The 24569-nt window shown below is 40.8% G+C and overlaps 1 protein-coding gene across 6 annotated transcripts in view; it reads left to right on the top strand.

The window, feature by feature from the left end:
- NSMCE2 (NSE2 (MMS21) homolog, SMC5-SMC6 complex SUMO ligase) overlaps positions 1-24569 on the top strand; it is a 231632-nt gene that overhangs the window by 164444 nt on the left and 42619 nt on the right. For 3 of the 6 annotated variants that reach the window (XM_060393665.1, XM_060393664.1, XM_060393663.1), the window contains one exon: positions 3749-17126. The exons of the other annotated variants lie outside the window; for them this stretch is intronic. In XM_060393665.1, coding sequence (XP_060249648.1) covers positions 3749-3750 — 2 coding nt within the window. In that variant the 3' untranslated portion in view covers positions 3751-17126. Of the gene's footprint in view, positions 1-3748; positions 17127-24569 lie in introns of those variants that run through there. 6 annotated transcript variants of the gene reach the window in all.

Genomic DNA, 24569 nt, shown 5'->3' with positions numbered 1-24569 from the left:
CACCTAAGTATATGTGCCTCAAGGCCAGGCACCATATCTTAATTTTGCTTAATCTTAATCTTCAATTATGTTTAATCCTAATACTTGGAGCAATGCCTGATAATTGGTATTGGAAACAAATACAAGTTCTGCCTTCTGTGGGAATTACAGTCTGGTAATGAAAGCAGGCAGTAAACAAGAAAATAAAAAGCTATATAGTAGTAAGTATTAAAAACATTTTTTAAAGGGAAGAGAGAGGAGGAGTTAGTGAGCAAGAATAGAAACTTCCAGAAGGTCGTTACCAGGTTTAAGCTACCTTAAACCCAAGGTAGCTATACTGTCTTTTTTTATTCATCCAAAGAGGCCAGAGACAATAATCATAAAAGATGCCATTTACATTTCACTCCATTTATAACTTTAATACCAAAAGGAAAATGTGATTTACATTAAATCACATGGTCTACAAAAAGATTGCTATAAAAAATTATAAATAAATAGATTGCTATATGAAGAATTATAAATAAATGTGATTAGTGTTCATTGATAGCTTTTAATTTTTATCTGACAATTTGTAATTGTTCAGCTCCTAACTCAGAGCTTGATACAATTTTAAATTGATTCTCTGGAATGGTACACAATTAATCAAGTGCACAATTAGAGATATACTTTGGCAAGCTCTACAAAGAGAACTAGATTAAGATTACAAATAACCAATGAAAGAGACAGGTTCTCTAAAGAAGAACCTGGCGAGATCAGATGGTACACCTAGATGTGTTTTATGGACATGATTGAAAGATTGTATCTGGTGATCTTAGTAAGAGAGACTAAAGGAGAAGGGATCAAATAAATGTGTTTTATTAGTATACTTGTTGCCAGTATCTAACAGAGAAAGAACTATTCTGGAAGAAAACCAACTCCCCTGAACAATAGTTAATAAAGCCTTTACCTGCCTGTATTAATTAAGAATAACCTACAGGTGCTTCTGTATAAACAGCTATAGATCCCCAGTGGCTTGTTATTGTGTATTTTTCCCTATGTAAAGTTCATTGCACATTGGGTCGGGGTGGAGCACGTCTGGTCCATAAAGTTCTTCAAGGACCCAGACTCTTTCCATCTTGTGGCTCCCTCCTCCTGAGTCCCCTCTATTCAAGCTAGTCCGTGGAGAAAGTGTGAGATTGGGCCAGGTCTCGACAATGAAGTGCACATCTCATAACACTCACACTTCATTGGCTAGGACTGAGTCACATGTACCGAACCTACCTATGGGAAGGCTGGAAAAACATGTAGTTAGGATCCCAGGAGGAAGAGGAAAATGGTTATAGGTGAATATTCCCAGTGTCTACCACACTAACAATGTGAAGATTCAAGAAGCTGTGGAAAACATGGGCAAACGAAAATATCATGAAAAAGCCCTTTGTATCTCCAAAAGAATTTTGTTGAAAAGCTTAAAAAATTTTTCAAACAAATTGTCTTTTAAAAAATTAGGGATTTAGGAACTGTCTATCAGAAGGCTTTTACCACTGGTATTATCATTGGCTTCTATAGGCCATTTGTGTGCTTCCCTCTCAGTGATGAAAATCCAAAAGAAAATTAAATGCAGACAGATTCTGAAAAGCACCATGTCTAATCACAATGGCAGTAGTTCGCATCTTCCTGTCCAACACACAACTATAATGACATACCTAACCAAGAATATCATCTCCGCCTCCAGGAGGGTTCTCCATCATGAAAAACAAAATTTAATTGTTGGCAGGTCATACTTGCTGAAAACCTCCTTTGGTTTGGAGTGGCATTTCCCAACCAGAAATTTGGGAAAGAATGAGATTCTATAGTTTTACCTTTGACTCAGGGAGGGGCTGGTTTATATCTGATACAATATGCTCCTCTCTGTGATAACAATAGCTATCCCCAAATTCTGTTTCAGGGATTCTGCAAATCTAAATATAATAATAGCTTTACACTATTGAGATTTACTATATTCTAGGCATCCTTCAAAGTACTTTACATCTTCACAGAAAGCCCTGTGCCCTGTAAACCGAGGTCCAGAGATTTTGATAAGGACCAGAGCTCAAATTTAAACCCAGGCAGACTAGCTCCAGAGATCATCCTTTTAAACATCAGGTTAGATTAGAAGAAAAAAACAAAGCACAAAATAACAACAACCACAAATGACTACCTGGGGATTTCCTGACCATAAGTAGGAAATAAGAGTACTATCTCACCTTGTGTGCTCAGGGATCTTGTATATTTTTTTAAAATATTTATGTTTTTAATTATGAAAGTATAATAACACATTTATAAGAGACTTAGAAAATACAGAATAAGGTTACATATAATTCCACTATTTTATTTAAATAGATAAATTAAGATTTTTAGTTGGAGTTTCAATATCAAAATCTCAAAAGTTAATAGAATGAATATTCAGAGAAGGAGAAGGATATAGTAGACTTAAAAAGCACTGTGAATCAATTCAGCATAATTAAGATTTATCCAGTTCTCATACAGCAGTAGGATACAAATTCTGTTCTTCTGTAAACTAGGAGACACTGGAACATATCCAGGGACATAAAATAAGGTGCAAAAGTTTCACGGTCTAAAGGTATTGAAATCATCGAGTCTGTTCTCTTAAGGGATCTTGTGTATTAATATACATCAGAAGTAACCCCTGCCTAGAAAGTTCCAGATTTTATCCAGGGAGATGCAACCCAGGCAAATGAAGGGCATCAATCTTTTTGTAGCCAGTAATGACTTACTAAAATTTGGGAGAGGAGACTGCATTTTAGATGCCCCAGGTTTAATTTGGCAAGTAGCTATAGTAGTGCCAGTCAGCTTTCCCCAGATTTGGTTTGATTTGTATTTATTGATTTCAGTTGATTATTTTTTAAATGTACTTGGAATCAATAAAACATTGAGCGTCTCTTATGTGGAAAGCTTTATGCAGGGAATTAATTAATTATTGCAGGGAATCCAAACAGGAGGAATGCTTAATTACCAAGGATACTGATTAGTAGACATGGCAGGATTACTTTAAACATTAGTGAGGTCACGAACATTTGAAAGCCATTATTTAGGTCTTGAGCCTTTAGCTGATAGGTTTCATACTTAATGTTGTGACAGAAGTGATCCTTGCTGTAGTTAGAGGACCATGTCTCCTTCTATCTGATATGTTAATATTACTTTTTATAACAGCTTTATTGGACATAATTCACATATCAGTTCAGCCATTTAAAGTATACATGCAGTGGCTTTTAGTATATTCACAGAGTTGTGAAACCAAGCACCACAATCAATTTTAGAACATTTTCAGAAAGAAACCCTGTATCCATTAGCATTCACTTCCCATTTTCCTCCAACCCACCCCCAAACCCCTGCCCTCCATCCCCCCAGCTCTAGGCAACCACTGATCTACATTCTGTCTTTAAAAGATTTGCTTCTTCTGGACATTTCATATAAATATGCATATGTGGTCTTTTGCGACTGGCTTCTTTTACTTAACATAATGTTTTCAAGTTTCATCCATGCTGTAGCATGAATCAGACCTCCATTCTTTTCAGTGCTGAATAACATTTCATTGTATGGGTAGACCACATTTTATTTATCCTTTCATCAACTGATGGTCATTTGAGTTGTATCTGTTTTTTGACTGTTTTGAATAACCCTGCTATGAACATTCATGTACAAGTGGACTTATGTTTTCATTTTCATTTCTTGTGGTATTTGGGAGTATATTTGCTGGGTCATATGGTAACTCTATGTTTATCCTTTTTAGGAACTTCCAGACTGTTTTCCAAAGCGACTGCACCATTTTACATTCCCACCAGCAGTGTGTGAGGGTTCCAATTGCTCCACGTCCTCGCCGACACTTGTTACTATCTGTCTCTTTGATTGTAGCCATCCTAGTGGTTGTGAATTGGTATCTCATTGTTTTGATGTGTGTTTCCCTGATGAATTAATATTGTAATATTTATTTTACCAACCTAAGGCAAGAGCTTTAACCTTTATGCTTTCTTATGCACGTAATGGAAACTGCCTTACATTACCAGGTTGACGTTCTCAAACAACACAGTTGTTCTATCCAAGATGAATGTCATTTATGGGGTTAGAGTTATGCCTGAAAGAATACAAAGTGAAATGGCATGGAGTTAAGATTATGAGCTCATCTGGGAAATTTGTTTTGCAGGATGAATTCATTCACAGTGTTCTGAGACCTTTATCTAAGCTACTCAAGTACTCTTATGTGACATTTGCTGGATAATCTAGACAGCACTTTGGTTAAATCCACAGTGTGATGTCATCCAGTAAACACTGGAAAGAGAGATGCCTGTCTCTTCTGGTTTTATCAGTCTAGATTAGCAGTGCTTCACAGCACAGTGAACTTTTCTCCTCTGTGATCCATCAGTCTGTGTCTCATTGTGGGCCAATAATCTGTCACCTGAAACTACTTAAAATAGGTTGGACTTTCTTGAATATCGTGTTACTGTGATGACATGGGGGTTTGGCTGCACACGAAGGGAAAGCACTGTTTTATAACTTGTGGTTGCCTCCGTATCCCTCGTTTCCAGTAAAAGCACTGTGATTTTTCAGCCTTTGCTTATATGCCTAGACTTTATTCTGTACCTGTTGTACCTTTCATCTCTTTACAGACTGAGGCTTCTACTGTGGTTATCTTTGTATCTCTGTCAAAGGAAAAAAAAAAATTGCGGAGCTTAGAAGGTGTCAGAGTTTCACCATCTTGATTTCGCCAGTTGGCAGATATGTAGAAAGAGTGTCCACAAAGGCCATTTGATGAGAGAAGAAAAAAATTAAAAGTTGGTCAAAATTGAAAGGATGCTTTCTTCAGAGAAGGTCCTGAGATTTCTCAGAAAGAACCCCCCAAAAAGAGATCCTGATGGTAACCTGATCGTGTTTCCTGACCATAGAGGGGATGGCCGCAGAGATTCAGATTCTCCCCCAGTCTCTGCATGTCTGTGTCCAGTTAGCACAGTTCAGAGTAGGTCAGGAAGGAATCAAAGAGGGAAGGAAAAATAACTCAGAGTGGATAATTAATCCTTTCATAATGTATCATCATATGTTCTGCCTTCTTTGTTCCTCAACTTTTAATATGCTTTTTTTGTAGTTTGGTTTGGGATAAGGTTGAGGGAGACCTGGGAGATTGGAAGTATATGAGTCAGGCTTATGGGCAGAGCTTGACTTTTGTCTCCCACAAGGGAAAGGGAAGCAGTAACTTTATACATTTATAGAGCTGGGTTTGTTTTTTGACACTTTAGTAAATTCTATTTTGAACATTCTGTTACCTAAACTATTATTTTGGCTAAAACTCAAGCATGTCATGACACAATGATAATTGTTGCCTCTAATGAAGATCTCCAACTAGCCCATAACCCTGCCCATGTGCCTTTAGAACTATCAAAGAAGACCTGAAGTGTGTTTAAAGAAGTAGGAATTATAGTTCAGGTTCTTATTTTTGTAATGATTAGCTGTTGAGTATAAAAAATAACACTGCCTAGCACTTATTGAGCATTGACTGTGTGCTAGGGGTTATACTGATAACTTTACATAGATCATCTCATTTAATTCCTTCCATAGTTCTCTGAAATAGGTACTGTTATCATATCCTCATTTTACAAACCAAAGTTTAATGAAATGTAGTGCTTGCCTTATCCAGAGCTTGTGTGTCCTGAGCTCTCCAACAAACAACTTCCCTTCTGTACATGTCATATTGAGTACTATGGCCTCCCCTTTAGAAATAGTGGAGGGAGTGGAGGGATGGGCAGTGGGGAAATGTGAGAGAGAATAGAAATGAATGAACGAGATAACAGACCTCAAATAGGGAAGCAAATTGATGAGTTTTGCTGTAGTAGAGTTTGGTTTTTTGTTTTTATTTTTGTCATGGTAGTTTTTACCAAAGCTCTTATGACTTCTTTTCCCTCTTATATTCTTGCATATAAACATAAAGCAATAACTGCTTAGGAGAGGCACACTCAAGGCTGGTTATTCCTATAGGAAAAGGCCAAGGTGTATGTTTCATGAAACAAAAATAGATCAAAGATTTTTTCTTGTTCTTTTCTGTTAAGAAATCAGAATAAAAAAAGAATATTATACTGGTTTTCCTTCAGAAAGCCAAGCACCTCTGATTACCTATTTTGCATAGAAATATAGAGCAGATGTAGAAACTCGGGAAGTGTTTTCTTTCTGATTGTAAGCATAAAGTTTTTATAGTTACTTATTCAGTTGAATTACTGTGATCACTTCACTGGGCCATTTTACTGTGAGATACACTAAAATCAATGAATTAATTCAAGTCATACATTCTCTCTCTCACACACACACACACACACACACACACACACACACACGCTTCCCACACACCCATTTTTAACAGCCTCAATTTCATACCATTCATGCTTTTTAGTCAAGGTAAGTGTCTGAGTATACCATAGCTGAAGTAACATTCCTGGAAAAGAGCCGTGCCAAAAAGCAGCTCTTTAAGCCACTAATCTTCTCCAGTGTAAAACAGACTCCCTGGAGTTTATCTCCCTCAGTCCTTCCCCTGTGCTATCAAGGTAGCCCTTTTTTAATCTGCTGTATAAAATCTTCACTAAGTGGTCATCTTTGATTGAGGCACTTTCTGGGACAGGCAGCTCCTTCCATTTCCAGGAAGTTCTCAACAGTGAAAATGGATTTCCTTTGTTGAGCCATATGTTGTGTTCTCTGATGCCTGCTTTTCTCAACACTAACCCTTTCTGGAATGAAACACGGTGGAATATTTTAATTAACAAACATTTATTTGTTACTTACGGTGGGCAGTTGCGAAATGTTTCAAAACAGTAGTATGTGTGCTTAACCGTTGATGAGGGAGAAGAGGCATGGGCTTTGAAGTCAGATAAGAGCAAAAATAATGCTGACTGTATGCCAGGCACTGTTGTAAGCACTTTCTATAAGTTAGCTCATTAATCCTGACCACAGCCCTCTGAAATACGTACTACTGATATCTCCGTTTCTACAGATGAGAAGATTGAGACACAAAGTTAAGAAACTTGCTCAAAGTCACCGGGCTAGTAGGTGTCGGAGCTGGCATTTGAGATCACACGTTCTGGCTGCAGAGACCCCACTCCCACCCCTATGCTCTGTTGACTTAGAGCATCCAGTCCTGCCGCTGCACCTTCTAAGCCAGCTGGTGTAGAGAGTTTCCTTAAACTGCCTTCACTTTAGTTTCCTCACCTGTAAAAATGGGCCAGTTTATTGTAAGAATTAAAGGGAATGCCATTGAACATGACCAGTGGCTCTTAACATCTGAGGGTTTCGTTTTGCTTTTTTTTTTTTAAGCTTAGGCCCCACCCGAAACTTCTGATTCATTTAAATACTTTGTGGTATGTGGTTTGCTGTCACCGATTTGAGACTCATGTCAACATTGCTTAGGAATAAGCAGGGTGGGTTTTTTCTTAATTAATCTTCTTGATAACTGCAAAATTCATTACAGCATTAGTCAGCTGTAGGATTCAGTTTGGGATGATATTAAAGAGTCTGACTTAATAATCCCAAGTGGGTTGTTCCTCAGATACTTTAAAATTCACTTCCTTTCTCCATTTATTGCTGAAATATTTATCTGCATGGATATTCAAGGCAGTATATTTCATGAATAGCTGGTGCTAGTCACAAGGACTGTGACATTATTTCTTCCCTCTTTTTGATGGCTTCTTTACTCTGACCCAATGAACTATTCTAAAAGTAAACCCTTAAAAATACGAATAGCATCACCTGCAAACGTTTTGCAGTTTTTAATCTGTATACGGTGAGACTCAAGAGGTTATAGGTATTTTGATTGATGTGGCTTCTCATCAAAAGTGCAAAATCCAGAGATCTTTTATCCTTGTGCTGCCTTTTGAAAGAGAAAGGAGGACCCCTAGAGAAAATGTCACAACTCCTTTCACACATTTATTTAAGGAGACCCATGAGAACAGAGGGGAGGACTTTTGAGTGCATGGCAGGACAGTGCCATGGAGTTTGAGAATTGTTCCTTTGACCCCATAGTTTTGCCCCTCATGGGCCGTAACTGGGTCACTTCAAGGGCTTTGTCATTCAGGTCTCAGTCTGAGCCAGATCAAAGATAACAGGGATGATTCGGAAGATGTCAGAAGTTTACCTCAGCAGAGTGATGCCATTCGGTTCAGCTGCCATCTGTGGAACATTTTTCACAAGGCACAGAGGAGACAGACATGCAGTGGACGCTGTCCCCACACTCATGTGTCCAGCCTGTGGGGAGGCAGGTGGTTTCAGTACAGTTCAGCAGGCGTTACGGTGGAGGGAGATACTGGTGCTTGGAGAGTAGAGAAGAGGCTCACCTGGGAAAGCGGGCATGGGATGAGCATGGGGCTTATCCGAGAAGGCTTCTTGAGGCCTGGAGTGCTGAGATGAGTCTCAAGGATGGATCGACACCAGTGAGGTGAAGGGAAATGGGACCTTCCCGCTGGCCTCTGTAGCCCCTTGAGCAGTTCTTTCTTACCTAACCAGCATCATCAGCTGCAAATAATATCCTGACTTGCTGACTTCAAACCCTATCCTTATTTGACTGTTAAAGTTCATTTCTGGGTCTCCTTGATTAGCTGATTTTGTGAAGTAGAAGCTATAAGAAAAAAACAACAAAACCCTGTGGGCCTTTGTGTCCCTGAAACAAGCCGTCTGCTTTACCCATCTGGCCTGACCTTCTCCATTGTAACCTGAGCAGAATTGGCTAGGGAGTGTGTGTGGGCCAGGGAGAGAGGGGGCCCTGAGAAAGATCACCTGCCTGCTTGGCTGGCAGCCAAAGGGGATTATAAAATCAGCGAGAGCCGGACAGTAAGCATCATTCAAAGCAGTCGTCAGCCCAAAAGGTTGGTCCCTTGGCCAAAAGTAAGAATAGCCAATGGCTCCCACCGGCCAGCTTACATCATTTATTAGCTTGGTGACCTTCAGCAAATTGCTTCGCTTTTCAGTGCTTTGTTTTCTCTAAAGTAAGGTCTAGAAATGAAGGTGGGGATTCAATGAACTAATTTATAGAAAGCACTTGGAAGAGTTTCTTGTTAAGTGTTAGCGGACAGAGTCCAGTTCTCTCAGAAAGGGACCTAAACATACCAAGACCTGGGCAGTTGAGTGAGGTGTTTAGTACCAAGCTTGAATGCTCTGGGGGCTTCCCTGGTAGCTCAGCTGGTAAAGAATCCACCTGCAGTGCAGGAGATGGGCTCGATCTCTGGGTTGGGAAGATCTCCTGGAGAAGGGAATGGCTACCCACTCCAGTATTCTGCCCTGGAGAATTCCATGGACTGTATAGAACAAGGGATAGCAAAGAGTCGGACAAGACTGAGCAACTTTCATTTTCACACTTTGGAATGCTCTGTGAGCTGTTAGTTGACCACACAAGGCAATTTATTCATTCCTTACTTATTCAGTGCGTGTCTGTTGGGTGTTTCCTAGGTGTTGGGCACCGTTCTGAGCACCTGGAAAAAAATGAGAGAAATCAGTCAGTGCACGGAGAGGAAGAGCCCTAGAATGTTCCAGGAATGACCAAGAGGTCTGTGTAGAGTGAGCAGGGGGAGGAAATACAGGAAATGAGATCAGAATGGCAACAAGAGGCTGATCTCACAGGGCCTCATAGACCTTTATAAAGACTTTGACTTTGAGGTCAGTATGGAGTGAGAACTACGAGGAATTCTAGCAACTACTACTGATTATGGAGCTTGCAGAATTGTTTCACCTGAGTTATCTGGTTCGGATCAGAGAGAGAGAACAGATTAGAATGATGATGTAAGGCAAATGACACTGTCCCCAGGGAGGAAGCTGAGATAAGAGGGGTTAGGGAGGCTGCCTGGGGCAGTGTTCGAACCCAGATCTGTGGACTGTAATTGAATGAGCATACGGACATGTTTGGGGCTTCCCAGGTTGCACAGCGGTAAAGACTCTGCCTGCCAATGCAGGAGACCCAAGAGACATGAGTTCGATCCCTGGGTCGGGAAGATCCCTTGGAGGAGGAAATAGCAACCCACTCCAGTATTCCTACTTGGAAAATCCCGTGGCCAGAGGAGCCTGGCGGGCTCCACAGTCCATGGGGCTGCAGAATGGGACACTAGTGAGCGCATATGCACACACAGACGGACTTGTTCGCCGCCACACTGATTGCAGCAGAACTGACTTCAGAATCTCCTTGACCACTGCCCAGGAACCGGTTAGAAACTGGGTGCCCTTGCTTCCAAAGGACTCTGGACATCAGAGACAGAGACTCAGAGTGCACAGCTTTCACCACACAGTCGTGATTTCCAGGGACACCAATCAGTAGGACACAGGCTTGAAACTCGGCCTCACACCTCCGAGCGTCTTCTGTCTTTCCAACAGACACTGTAAATGTGCTCACTCCCTATGTAAAGACCCCAGTAGGGGTGAATGCTCTCTCAGGGCAGGGTAGAATCAAAGCCCAAAATACCAAAGGTTCAGCTTCCTGTTCCTGACCACACTAGACCAGAAAATGGGGCCGTTTTCAGAGCAGCTGTCCCCACCCATGAACCTGCAGTTCAGCTTTGACTCACAGGAACCCATGGGAACTCAGGCTCCTTACCCTGAAAAAAGTTGTTCTCAACTGAATGGACACCCCAAAGTCAGGTTGAGTGTTCCAGACCAAACTGCAGTGCAGAACGTGAAGGACAGACAGAAGTTTTGCTGGGAATAAGATCATTTGTTTTGCAAATTGTGGGACTAAGTAAGGACCTACCCAGAAGCCTCTTAATCCATACTCAGCTATTTTGAAATCTGTGGTGATTGTTGAAGGAGCTAAATTGTAAGATTAAGAAGCAGACAAGCATCAATCACTCAGTCATGTCCGACTCTTTGTGACCGCATGGACTGTAGCCTGCCAGGCTCCTCAGGTCCATGGAAATCTCCAGGCAAGAATACTGGAGTGGGTTGCCATTCCCTTCTCTGGGGTATCTTCCCAACCCAGGAATCGAACCCAGATCTCCTGCATTGCAGGCAGATTTTCTACCGTCTGAGCCACCAGGGATGCCCCATGATAAAGAATAGAGGGGACTAATTTTCCAACAAGTATGTAAATTAGCTGCCTAATAGTGCAGATTATGTGGTCTCTGCCTCCTCTAGCTGTTTGTGAGGGATAGGTAATGTTCAGTCGTGGTACACTCTAGGTGCTCTGTTAGCTGTGTATTCCAGTTGCTGTAGATAAATCCAGCTGTTAGTACTCAGCAAAAATGGAGAGAGACAGTGACTACAGTGAAATAGTACAGGTGATGCCTGTCAACTGCTTCATCTTGTGTCAGCCAAAGAAACAGCATTCTTTCTAACGTGGAAAGAGATACTGCTCAACTTTTCTAAGAAATGGTCAAGTTGGCTTCGAGTCATATGAAATTTTTATTTTATATTTGACTTTAGAGTTCATTCTTGAGATAAGACGTGGATCCATTGTACTGACAGATGTACAAGCTAGCATCAAGCCTGATTGTAAATTTCAGTTTCTCTGACTGATTTAGACATTGGCAAATTGTTGGACTTCCATTAGTAGCTGGTGAACAGCCTCATTTTACACATTTATTTTTTTCATTGGCATTGTTGTGATGAATAAGTGAAAATGTGTATATAAAGATCCTGACAAGTCATTTTATGTAAGTGGTACTTCCACCCCATTCCTAAGAAATGTGGATGTGGACTGCACCTCTGGGAGCCAGTGAAGGTTTTTAGGCAAGGGAATGACATGATTCATATAGGTTTGAAGAACAATGATTTTGGGGTCACTGTAATGTGTGGGCTAAATGTAGAGAGACCTGAAAGAATAATTAAATAAATGGTGACAAAGACAAGGGCCCGAGTGAAGGCTGTAACAGTGGAGACGCAGGACGAATCCAGGTTGGGGAGGCTTTAAAAGTAGAATTGAGAGAATTTGAGGTCTAGTTGAATTAAGAGAGAGTGAAAGGATTATCAGAAGTAAAGGATGACTTTTAAGGTTTCCAGCTTATGGAGATATTGAATTAACCAGAACAGAGAATAATAGAAGGAACTATTTTATTGCAGGCTGAAGCTTTATACTTGGCACTGAGCTAAGGCATTAATGGATCATTTGATTTAGTCATCATGCCAACTCTATGGAGTCAGTTATGTTGGGCCACTTTACTCTTGTAAAAATTTTAACTCAGAGAAGTCCAATGCCGTGCAGCCAGTCAGTGTCTCCCAAGGATATGGATGTAGATTTTTCTGACGCCAAAGCCTCACTTGAAACTGCAGCAAGAAACAAGCCTTTACTCCAGAGACTGGGAAATGGAGTAGGGTTGGGAGGGTGCAGATAAAATGTAGTTCTGGAAACGTTAACCTTGAGTCACTTATGTCAGGCAGAGATATCTTGAGGGCAGTTGGAAAACCAGGCCTGTAGCTCTGGGGAGGGGGTGGGGGAGATATAAAAATGTGGGCGTTGTTGGCATATGGTTGGCATGGAGGAATGAATGAGATCACCCAGCAAGGGGTGTATTAGTTAAAGAGAAACAGATCCTAAGAAAATGAAGGTTAGAAGATGAATGCCCACCTAGATTAGGAATTTAGAAACACTCATATACCTATATACAGTGGAATTTTTTTCTGACCAAAGTATAGCCCTGTGCTTTGGTATATAAATTTGAGTGCTTTTATTTTTCGATAGTTAGATATTGAGTGTTCTTGCATGCCAGTCATCATGAAAAGTTGACCCTTGCCTTCATAGAGCTTGTAGTCTAGTAGAGAGCTGTAAATAAGAAAGCAATTAAACAGTAGCAAGTCATTGTCAATTACAGTATAGGCTTCTGGCTTATCATAGGATGTTCTCTGAGGGTCCTTTAAAAGGTTGACTGTGAAGCTAGACTTGGAAAACAATTGCTGAACCTAAAAATAACTATAGATTGTTTCTGAAGAAATGCTTGAGAATGATTACAAGAAAATTTAATTAATTTTTAAATTAATTCTGAAATTAATTTACCTACAGGTTATGCAGGAAGCTGGGTTTTTCAGGTGTGTAAGGTGAAAATTAAATCTACAGAAGATGATTCTGCAAGTCCTTGAGGCAGGCAGAGGCATGGTCTCCTAAGTCAGTCTCCCACAGACAGTTTTTTCTCAAGTGTTGCAATTTTTTCAGTTGCATACCAGATGAAGTAGTTGGCTTGTGTGAGGAGCCACGTTATACTGAAAAAAAAAAAAACACTTACCTTTTCATCACAGCCTTGCACTCTGCACAACCAGAGCTGCACAGGGAACTAGGACCACCAAGAGAGAGCTGGCTGTGGTACCCCACCCCATGCCCCTTCTGGGACCCCAGTGCTCTGTCTGAATCCTGCCTGTGTCTCCTTCTCCCCCCACCATGCTTGAATCTCTGCATATAAAATGATATGATGCACTCCACTGTAGCAAATAGGAAGAGTCAAATGTGCACCCTGAAATTTCTTAGATTTCTTTTCCTGAATTGCTCTGATACCTGCATAAAATGGGGAAACAGAACATTTCTTTGCCATCAGAACAGAAAATTGCCAAACTTTCATATTGTACTGTAAGAAGCTCAGTCTCAAAGGTTTTACCTTGAGATCCGTTCCTCCTTTTGAGAGGTTATCTAGCCCAGCCCTGGAGCCAGACTGTCTGGGTTTGAATTCCTAGTCCACCAGTCACTGACTGTGTGACCTTGGGCAAAATACTTAACCTCTCTGTGCTTCAGTTTCCACGTGTGTAAAATGAGGGTAATAATAGTACCTCCTTCCTTAGGGTTATGTGAGGAATATGTTAATCTACCTAAAGCACTTAGAACTGTACCTGGCATGTATGTATTAAGCATGTGTACCTGGCGTACATAGTGAACAAACCGTAAAGGTTAGGTGTGAGTGTTACTGCTGTATTATGCTAGTGGATGAAACAGCATATGAAGATGGTAGCCAGGCCAGTGAGGATCAGTCTCCCCAACTCACTGCAAATCAGTCACAGGTCAGCTCCCCTGTCACTTAGTGTGGAGGAAAGAGTCCAGCATTTATTTCCCTCTTCACTTTTAACACTGAGGACCATTGGGCCATGGCAGAACGCAGCGGGTAGTCGATTTCAAGCACCATAGCCAGAGACGAGGAACTTTGTCTTCTTTAAAATAGAAACCTCCTTCCTTCCAAACACATGTGCAACGGTTATGTTTAGAAATCCTCCAGGAGCAGTATGGGAAGATAGCCGAAAGCATGGTGTATGGCGTGATGCCTCACGGATAATAAGGAAGATGGGCAGCCCGCCAGCTCGCCATCGTGCCTTGTCCGTTCTGTAGCGTGTTCTCAGATCAGAGGGGAATGTGACTCTTTTCTCTGTAGCCAAACCTTTCTGTCAGTCCTATTCAGCTGCCAACTGCAAGCCCCCGGTTAGCACGTTTCTTGGGCTCATTTGCCTCTAGGAGCAGCAGAGAATAAATTCTAGATGTTTAAACAGGTGGAATGAGCTCCAGCTTGGAGTCAGCTGGTCAGACCTCATTGTGATGCCACCAGATAGCTCCCTTCTAAACCTCTTCCCTCACTTGCCCTAAAATCCTCTGATACCTCCCTCCTTACAAGAACCGGCAAAGTTGGAGACTTTAATATAGTTAGTAGATCATCAGCTTCTGGACTTAACTTCTAAACCCCAAACGGTAAAGTTATAAAGGGCCATTTGACTAAGCAATGGCGTAATTTATTCCCTGGAGGATATGTCAGATCTTGTTTCCTTTTAACTGCTTACAGGTTGAAAACCATGACTGTGGTCACAGAGGTCAGACCCCAGAGTCTGTGCACTGGGTCCGGCCCACATATGTGTTTGCTTTGGCCCATGTGGTTGTGTATACATATATCAGTTAGTTGCAATATACAACAGTTGGGAGATTTCACGTAACTATGCACATTTCCAACTTGTTATTTTAAATATGCCAGATCTGACAACACTGGGTCTCCCTTCCCTCCCATGGGAAACAGTCTGCCTTAGTCGGGGAGCACCCCCTCCACTTTGCATAGTCCCCACCTGGCCCACATCCTTTACACCAGCTCATTGCCTAACCCCAGAGGAGCTGAAATATATAAATCTTTTAGAGGCTGATGCCATTCTCTTTACAATATAACCCCAAATGAGAAGTGAAAATCCTCATTACACTTGGTGACCCAGATTTAACAAGATGCTAAATACTGAGTCTCAGGCCTTTGCTCTCTGATTTAAGATAGAATCTCAAGTAAAACATTCTTGTGTCATTTATTTTAAAATCACACATTTGAGCATTATCCTTGCCTGATGTTTTCCCTGAGTCAGAGAGCAGTTTTTGTCCTTTAACCTTTTTCATGGTAAAATTTTATGCTGCTCTGGTTAGTACCAGTAATACAGGCTAAACGACTGCTCAAAGGTGAACCCTCTGGCCTTGTCTTTAGTCATCTGCTTTTGGCTGCTGAGAGATTTGAGGTTATGGGCTGGCTCTGGGGAAGGGAGGGTGGAGGTCTAGAAGGGAAATAAGATACATGTTTCACTTCCACTGAGTCATGGGGCCACAGGACACAAAGGTAATGTGTGCCCAAGTATTTGTTAATTGCTTTCATTGGGAATTTCATCTGCCTTTCTTGCTGAGCTGCGTGGCCAACCGTCGCCCACAAGGTTCTATAGGCCCCCGACTCAGGCAGGCATACCTCAGTTCCTAAAATCTGCCCAGTTCAAATTCTTCTTCCTTTGTACCATTTCTTTATTCTGAAGATGGAAGAGTACATTTCTCATACCACCTGCCAGCCACCTGAGGGCAATTGGAGTGTGCTAACATGAGGCCAGCACACAGCAGTTCATGAAAGAATCATGTCATGAAAGTACAAAGCGTGGTTATTACTGTGCAGAAGTTCAATCAGTTTACAAAAACGCATTGAACACTGGGGGCTTTGGATAAAAAAGTCATATGTGCGTATTAGTCATCCATTCCATTGTCATCACTGTTTCGGTCTACCATAGAGATGTTTTATTAGTTCATTCAAATTCCCATGACTCCAGTTTCACATGAGGTCGTAGAGTCCTCAATTGAAACGTTTTTTAGTAGCTTTGGTAGGTCTGAAATTTCAGAATATTGAGCAAGGCCTGAGCTAGAACATGATCTAATAAGATTGGACTGTCAAAACAAGAAGCACTAGTCTGTGATTACCAGATTTTTAGGAAGAAAATGTTAAAACTCTGCTGTGAGAACCTCAGAAAGATAATAAAACAGGTTGGAAGCCAGTTTCTTTTCCATGTCTATTCTGATAGGTGGGACATCCACCTATTTAAGCAGCAAAACTGCAGTGGAATGAAGTGTGAGTCCACAGAAACAATAGATAGTATCTTTCTATTGGGAAACTCTAATTGCTTGTGTAATCGGTAAGATGAAGCATCTGAAAATACTTGAAACGTTTTGTTCTAGCCCCAAAGGGTACTCAGAGAGACTAGCTCCAAAACGCCCAAATAGAGAAGATACATCATTGGTTAATAACTCAGATTGGAGTCAGAAGTGAGTTCCATTCCCAGGCTTCCGCTGTGAGATTTGAAGCAAGTTATTTAACCTTTTTGCTCCTCAATTTTTTTTATCCCTAAAATGGGAATTGGAACATTATGGAAATATCATGGGGATTAAAAAGAGATAATGTGTGGAGAATTCTTGGAGCAGTACCTAGCCTATGAGTGGCCAATAAGTGATGGTCATCGCTATTCGGTTAAACAGAAATTTGTAATCACTTGTTATTTTGGATATTCGGTAATGGTTTTCAAAATAAAGGCCGATGTCAGAGTTTCCCTCTAAGATTTCCATGGTTACGTTTAAATCCTCAGTTGCTCTGTGCCCCTTCTTTTAGTCTTACGTATACTTACAAGTGTCTTGCTCATTCTCCTGTCGTTTCTCACTCCCTGCCGACACCATTCTGATGAGTAAACGCTTAAGACCCAATCTGAATGGAGGTTTAGGCTGAGTCTGGGACTGAGTCACTCATCTATTATTTTAACCTTCTGGAGGTTTTCTTTTTTTATGTTTGTTTACTTCCTGTTCATTTACTGAAGATTATAAATTTTGCATCATACTGCTGAATTACAATGTAACAAATGACAGAATATGTTTATGAAATGCCTTGTGTTTGTAATCACTTAAAATAAAGTGTTAATAAAGAGTATAGTTTATTGATGAATTTATATAGACTCCAAGGGGGAAAACCCACTGCTCATGATGATCTCATCTCTAAGATGTTGCATAATCACTACAACTGAAACCTAATTGATTTTATTACCAGATTAGTCAGGGGTCACAGTTACATCCTGGTAGTTACTACCTTCAGACTATCTTCTTTTTGTAACTTGGGGAGGATTTTGTCCCAGGGACCCTGCTGTAGCATTTTCCCTTGCAGAGAACTTGGATCTGAACACCCAGAGCTAGAGGCAGAAGCAGATCATGCCTTTCCTCTACCAAGTAATGGAAATGTAGAAGAAAAGCACTCTCATCATTCTGAATGAAACTAGACATTTGATAAAAATTCCCTTTAGCTCAGTCCTTTGCTTCATTGAAAACCCAGAACCTTTGTAGAAGTCTAGGGGCAGGGAAAAAGTACACAAATTGTTACCTCACTTTACCCATAAAATCTCCAAAGAAGGGAATCCTATTTTCACCTTAGACTCTCAGAAGCATGGACAATAGAAACAGTTCATTTGCTCTAACATAGTTTATGATGTCACCAGAAATTCTTTATAAAACGGTCAGCATGAGTATGCCATGCAATTCATAAACCATGCTTTATCCATGCTGTGTTGCGCAATATGTCAGCATTTCCCCTTTCTTTCCTGTAAATTGTAACTTTTCTGGTGATTGGCATTTAAAGTCTTTTCCTGATTAAGGAATTGTCAGCTGAAATCATCAGGGATTTCCCTGTAGCTATTTTGAAAGAAGTCTGAAGAATTTAAGTGTTGCTTGGAAATTAAGAAATGTGAAATAGTTTGTGTGAATCTCAGTGGTGAAATAGAATCAAGATGACTGTTTTTCTTGAAAATGAGAGCATTATAGAGTTACAGACAGAATTAGAGAAATCTCAGCGATAATAAAGTCTTTCAAACGTTTAATAAACCTCAGTGTCTCTTTTCTGTGCCTTTCAGACGATGCACATAGTACACTTTAGGAGCTCAACTGAAAGAGAAACATTAAAATAACATCTCAGATGCTTGGAAAGTGATTTTTAAATTTAATTTCTTGATAGAGTTAACAGAAACCTTTTTTAAGGCACTGTTAGAAAACCTTCTGATGATCCATGTTGCATCCATAGTGCCATCAGAACAAAGATGGTGACTGGGGTAACATTAAGTATACTAGACAGGATGAAAGGAAAGAGATCTATTTCAGGTGCAGGGATTATGTAATGAGCTTTCTGCCCAGTGACAGGATGGGGTGGAGTAAGTAGGAGACAGCTGGTGGATGTGATAAAGAGTGGGGGGCCTCTTTGAGAAGAGCGGTTTGAGACAGCCTCAGAGGAAGTGACTCGAGCTGAAGCAGAAGGAATCATCAGGGACAGAGCACAGGGAAGAACTCAGCAGGTACATAGGAAAGGAAAAGCATATTCAAGGGCCCTGGGGCTGGGATGACTTCTTCCAGAAACAATGAGGAGGCAGATGGAGTTGGAACATAAGGCAGGAAGGGTGGAGTAAGACCTGAAAGGTAGGAAGGGGCAGCCCTGATTTAAAAAAAAACAACAACAACAACAGTCCATTACTGGGTGAAAAGAATCAGCAGTTGGGTTCATTTTATGAAAGCTTCTCACTCGTGTGTTTCAGAATTATTCCAAGTCTAAATATGGCATGTGAAAAACACTTTGAAGAAATAGTAAGGGCCTGTATGCCAAGACTGAACCAACTACAACTTCCTAATTTGTATTTGATAACAGATAGGCTATACTCTTAGCTGTAAAGTGCAGGACCTCATGACTTGCCAGCTATACCTCTCTTTCTGTCAACTTTCACATAAACTAAGGACACTGAAACAAATCTTCAAAATCAGTTTTGCCTTTTGACCGCCCTTCTGCATTGGCCCTTAACCCCAGCATTCATGCTACGCGTGTTCTGATAAGTTTCCTAGTGCCCCCCATTCCTTCATGGACAAAGCTAAGTCTGATGACAAAGAAAGGGAAAACCCCCACAACTTAACTCTCCTTCCCTCAACAGGTAAGAGATACTAGTTTTGCAGGACAAAATGAAAAATCCAAGAGACCCAAAATGATGGAACAACAGTTTACCAGCAATTAGCACAACCAAACAGTGCCAGAAAGTGACTGATGCTTTCTTACTCTTGTCTTCTCACTGAGATCTCCCATGTAGCCCTGTGTGAGCAACTTCAGTTCAGTTGCTCAGTCGTGTCCAACTCTTTGCGACCCCATGGACTGAAGCACGCCAGGCCTCCCTGTCCATCACCAACTCTCAGAGTTTATTCAAACTCATGTCCATTGAGTCAGTAATGCCATCCAACCATCTCATTCTCAGTCGTTCCCTTCTCCTCCCGCCTTCAATCTTTCCCAGCGTCAGGGTCTTTTCAAATGAGTCAGTTCTTCATATCAGGTGGCCAAATTTACTGGAGTTTCAGTTTCAGCATCAGTCCTTCCAATGAATATTCGGGACTGATTTCTTTTAGGATGGACTGGTTGGATCTCCTTGCAGTCCAAGGGACTCTCAAGAGTCTTCTCCAACACCACAGTTCAAAAGCATCAATTCTTCAGCCCTCAGCTTTCTTTATAGTCCAACTCTCACATCCATACATGAGTACTGGAAAAACCATCGCTTTGATTAGACAGACCTTTGTTGGCAAAGTAACATCTCTGCTTTTTAGTAAGCTGTCTAGGTTGGTCATAACTTTTCTTCCAAGGAGCAAGTGTCTTTTAATTTCATGGCTGCAGTCACCATCTGCAGTGATTTTGGAGCCCCCCACAATAAAGTCTGTCACTGTTTTCAGTATTACCTCATCTTTTTACCATGAAGTGATGGGACCAGATGCTATGGTCTTAGGTTTCTGAATGTTGAGTTTTAAGCCAACTTTTTCCATTCTCCTCTTTCGCTTTCATCAAGAGGCTCATTAGTTCTTCAGTTTTTGCCATAAAGGTAGTATCATCTGCATGTCTGAGGTTGTTGATATTTCTCTCAGCAATCTTGATTCCAGCTTGTGCTTCATCCAGTCCAGCATTTCTCATGATGTACTCTGCATATAAGTTAAGCAGGGTGACAATAAACAGCCTTGACGTACTCCTTTTCTGATTTGGAACCAGTCTGTTGTTCCATGTCCAGTTCTAACTGTTGCTTCCTGACCTGAATACAGGTTTCTCAGGAGGCAGGTCAGGTGGTCTGATGTTTCCATCTCTTTAAGAATTTTCCAATTTGTTGTGATCCACACAGTCAAAGGCTTTGGCATAGTCAATAAACAGAAGTTGATGTTTTTCTGGAACTCTCTTGCTTTTCCAATGATCCAGCAGATGTTGGCAATTTGATCTCTGGTTCCTCTGCCTTTTCTAAATCCAGCTTGAACATCTGGAAGTTCACAGTTCAGGTACTGCTGGAGCCTGAGTTGGAGAATTTTGAGCATCTCGCACTAGCATGTGAGATGAGTGCAATTGTTCATAGTCTGAGCATTCTTTGGCATTGCCTTTCTTTGGGATTGGAAGGCAAATTGACCTTTTCCAGTCCTGTGGCCACTGCTGAGTTTTCCAAATTTGCTGGCATATTGAGTGCAGCAGTTTCACAGCATCATCTTTCAGGATCCGAAATAGCTCAGCTGGAATTCCATCACCTCCACTAGCTTTGTTCTTAGTGATGTTTCCTAAGGTTCATTTACTATAGAGCATTTCCAGTTATTTAGTATAGTGGAAAGTGACTAAGATTGCCTTGTGGTATTCAAAGGCATGAGGTCTTCAAAGACTGGCAGTTGAATAGGGTAGCAAACATACAGAGATATGAGTTGGATGGAGGTAGAAGATGATTTGTTCAAAATAACTTCGCAACTAGGAGCAAAGTCTTAATGCCGGAGTGGATGTCAGAGCAGCAGGCCAACTCTTCTGTGCCATTAAAAGCTCATACAGATCCCATACGTCAGTAACATGCTTTTCTAGGCTTGCAGTTTCCTTTCAAGTAGCCTTACTCAATCCTCCCTGAAAGTAACCAAGCCTAGGTGGGTTGTCTGTCCAGGTGGTGATTGTCTGTCCAACTTTGGAAGTGGGGTTGTAAACCTGGCGGTTGCTTTCTTTTCCATAGCAAGTGCTCTGTAGGGACCTGCAGGCTCTCTTTCAAGCTATTGGGTTCCTTCATTGTGCACCATGCCTGAGCACTGTGCCAGCCATTGATGATACCACAGTTAAATAAGACGCTAGTGAGGTCTAGATGGGGAAATGGTCAGAGCGTGAGAAGGACTGTAGGGGCAGAGTTGTAAGGAAAGTATTATGTAAGGGCAGAGTCAGAACAACTGATTCAGGAAGGGAGGTGAAAATCAAGGAGGGCCTCCAAGGAGTAAATAACTCACATGGATGGGTTTAAAGGAAGGAATATAAGTAGGCACAGAAAATAACATGAGCCAAGCAGACACAGACAAATGACCATGGAGAGCATGTTCCTTCATCATTGACTATTCTAGTGTGACTAAAACCTTTTTGCTTTTTCCTTTTGGTGTGTGTGTTGGGAGCAGATGGAAGGAGAGTTACAGGGATAGAAGCACTGGGACAATCAGGTGGAGAAGCAGGGATCAGAAGACTCCACATAGCAAGCGAGGAATATTTAAGCTTTAGAGTCAGAAAGACCCAGAGGGCCAGTTGGTGGTTGCCTCAGCACTCCAGTTTCCACATCAGCGATGTGGGAAAGCTTCGACTGAGGTTGCTCTTGAGGATGACATGAGGTGGATAGTCTATAGCATAGTCAAGGGCTGGACTTGAAGTCAGATAGCCCTGCCTTCTTATATTACCCAAGTAATTGTGCATGTCCTTGAACCTTGGTTTTCTCACCTGTGCAATGGGAATAGAAGTATCCTCTTCATGGACTTAAGAGGATTCAATTAGCTAATTCATGAAAAGTGTTTATTAGGACAGTGCTGGGTACATGATAAGCATTAAATGTTAGCTATCCTCTTCCTTCTCCATCACATAGCATAGACCCTCACCAAAAGTTAGTTCCTTTCCCCTAAGAAAATATGATGGTATGCAATTTTTCAGTTCCTTGGTACTTTATTCACTCCAACTATGCTAAGAGAGAACTTGACCTTTCTAGCAACTATTTTCTCCTTGGAGGGGTCTTCCTTTCAGGCCTCACACATTTATTTTCCTTTGTTGGACAGTAGTGTCGTTTCTGTCAAATGCCTGATGATGCCAAGTGTCATCCCCAGGCAAATAAATAGCATATTTTCTTCTCGGATTCTGTCCTCCTAGTTTGGTAGTTTCTCTACAGTTTTACTACCTTCAACAGCACATGCTTTAAGCTCAGTACAACTCAGCTGTAGATGTCTAAGCTCAGTATTGGGGAAGTGTATTGCCAAGGCCCTGCTTTCAAGTGGCTGACTGCCTGGTTGGGAAAACAGAACTTACAGAAAAGTTACAGTTAGGCAATTTTATGAAGAAAGTGTGACAAGATATAAAGTCTTTTCTCAGTATGTTTATGACACCAGCAGTAATTATATTGGTCAGTGGCAGAGGGAGCAGGGGAGACGTTGCTGGAGTTTTTAGGGGCGGCTCCAAAATTTAGGAACTGTCTTATAACCAACCAACATGTCTTGAAATAATCATCACTTTTGGTTTCATATCATCGCTCGATCTTCCCAGCAAACTCTAAAGATGAGTCCATCTTGGGGAAAATAAGACTGTGATTTAAAGTCAGTGGTTCCCCAAAAGATCCCTTTATTATACCACTGCTCTCCTCTATGCTTTGACATTTTTGTCTGCCAAACTGTATTTATAAGTAATAATCTGTATCTTCTGTGTTTTATTAATCAAAGACAGTTGCCCAACAGAGATCTTGATCAGCATAAAAAACATGAATTCAGTATAGCAGCCTGTTACCTAATTTCAATTTATCGGGGCGGGGGTGGGGGACAAGTAAACTGTCTCACTTAATTATGAGTTTAAGATATAAACTCCTGTTACTATTGTGTACATGTATATATCCAGGAGCTATGAGAACTCTAGAAAAAGATTGATACATACAGAAAAAATTGATAACTTGGACTACATTTTTTTTTAATTAAAAATTACTCATGAAAAAAAAAAAAAAAGACCTGAGGAAAATCAATGAGAAACCATCAACTGACCAAAGGGGAAAATTGTAATTCATATGATAGAGGGTTAATTTCCTACAGTTTCTTACAAATCAATAGGAAAATGAAAAATCAATTTTCTAAAAAATTCAAAGGACATAAATAGTTCCAGAAAGAAAGCAGTACTGGTCATCAGTAAGCATGTAAGAAGATGTTTAAACTTACAAAAAAATGAAATAAAATAACTTTTTTACCTATCAAAGTTGTAAAGATGAACACATTTGATAATACTCAGTGTTCAGAGTATATGGGAAAGTAGGCATACTCAAAAACTGTTAGTAGGAGATTGGTTGCAAAAACTTTTTGGAGGGCAGTTGGCAAAATCATTTGCACTTAAAATGCACTTACTGTTTAATCTGACAAAGACACCTTAGATAATTTATTTGACAGATAGATCCATACACAAAATCAAAGGTGTGTATTCAGTGAGGTATATTGCCACATTTATTATATCAGTCAAAAAGTAGGAGACTTTAGCTTCTGATTAAGATTAGGTAACACAGACCACATTTACCTCCACCTGAAACTTTAAAAAAGAAAAAAAAATGGATAAATTATGTGAAACAATATCACCCAGGATGTTGAACATCATGCATCAGAAAGCAGTGATCTTTGAAGACAAGAAAAAGAGCCCCTGATTGCTCCAGTTTACTGCTTGGAGAGAGTCTCTAGGCCAGAATACAGGGAACAGAACACAGGCATATTTCTCTTGTCTCCCTAGTTGAAGGAGGTGTAGCTAAAAGTCCAGGGAAGCCAAGAAAGTTAGTCTAGAGTAGAAAGCTGCGTAAAGACAGAAATCTGGAGCACTGAACAGCTCTCTCCCTTGTCTGTTGACTTGAGTACAGAGGAGTGCGTGCATATGGCTGAATGACCCAAGGTCAGAGAAAGAACTATCTAAAGGACTAGAGAGAACAGTGCCTGGAACTCTGTGGAAGGAAGGGGGTAATGTCTGTTCTCAACAGCAAAAACAACAAAATTTCATAATTCAGGAATATTAGTTAAAGTCTTGCCTCAGTAATAGAGTAAAATTAACCATAGATTATACACAGCTCTGACCGTGAACAAATCTTAAAAACAAGGCCAAAAAGGACCAAACCATTTCCAATTAATTTAACTGCATCCCAGAACAAAACTCAAGAATGTTTATGAGAAGACAGAAATAAACACCACTCCACCATGCCTGGCATCCAGTCAGAAATTACGAGGTTTAGCATAGAAGCAAAACAATACAACCCATAATGAGGGGAAGAAAACTCATTGAAACTGACTCAGAAATGACATGGATATAAAAATAGGTAGGCAA

The sequence above is a fragment of the Ovis aries genome, chromosome 9, assembly GCF_016772045.2.
Source record: "Ovis aries strain OAR_USU_Benz2616 breed Rambouillet chromosome 9, ARS-UI_Ramb_v3.0, whole genome shotgun sequence".
Lineage (NCBI taxonomy): Eukaryota > Metazoa > Chordata > Mammalia > Artiodactyla > Bovidae > Ovis > Ovis aries.
Note: the sequence above shows the minus strand (reverse complement) of the source record. Positions and strands in the feature narration are given on the sequence as shown.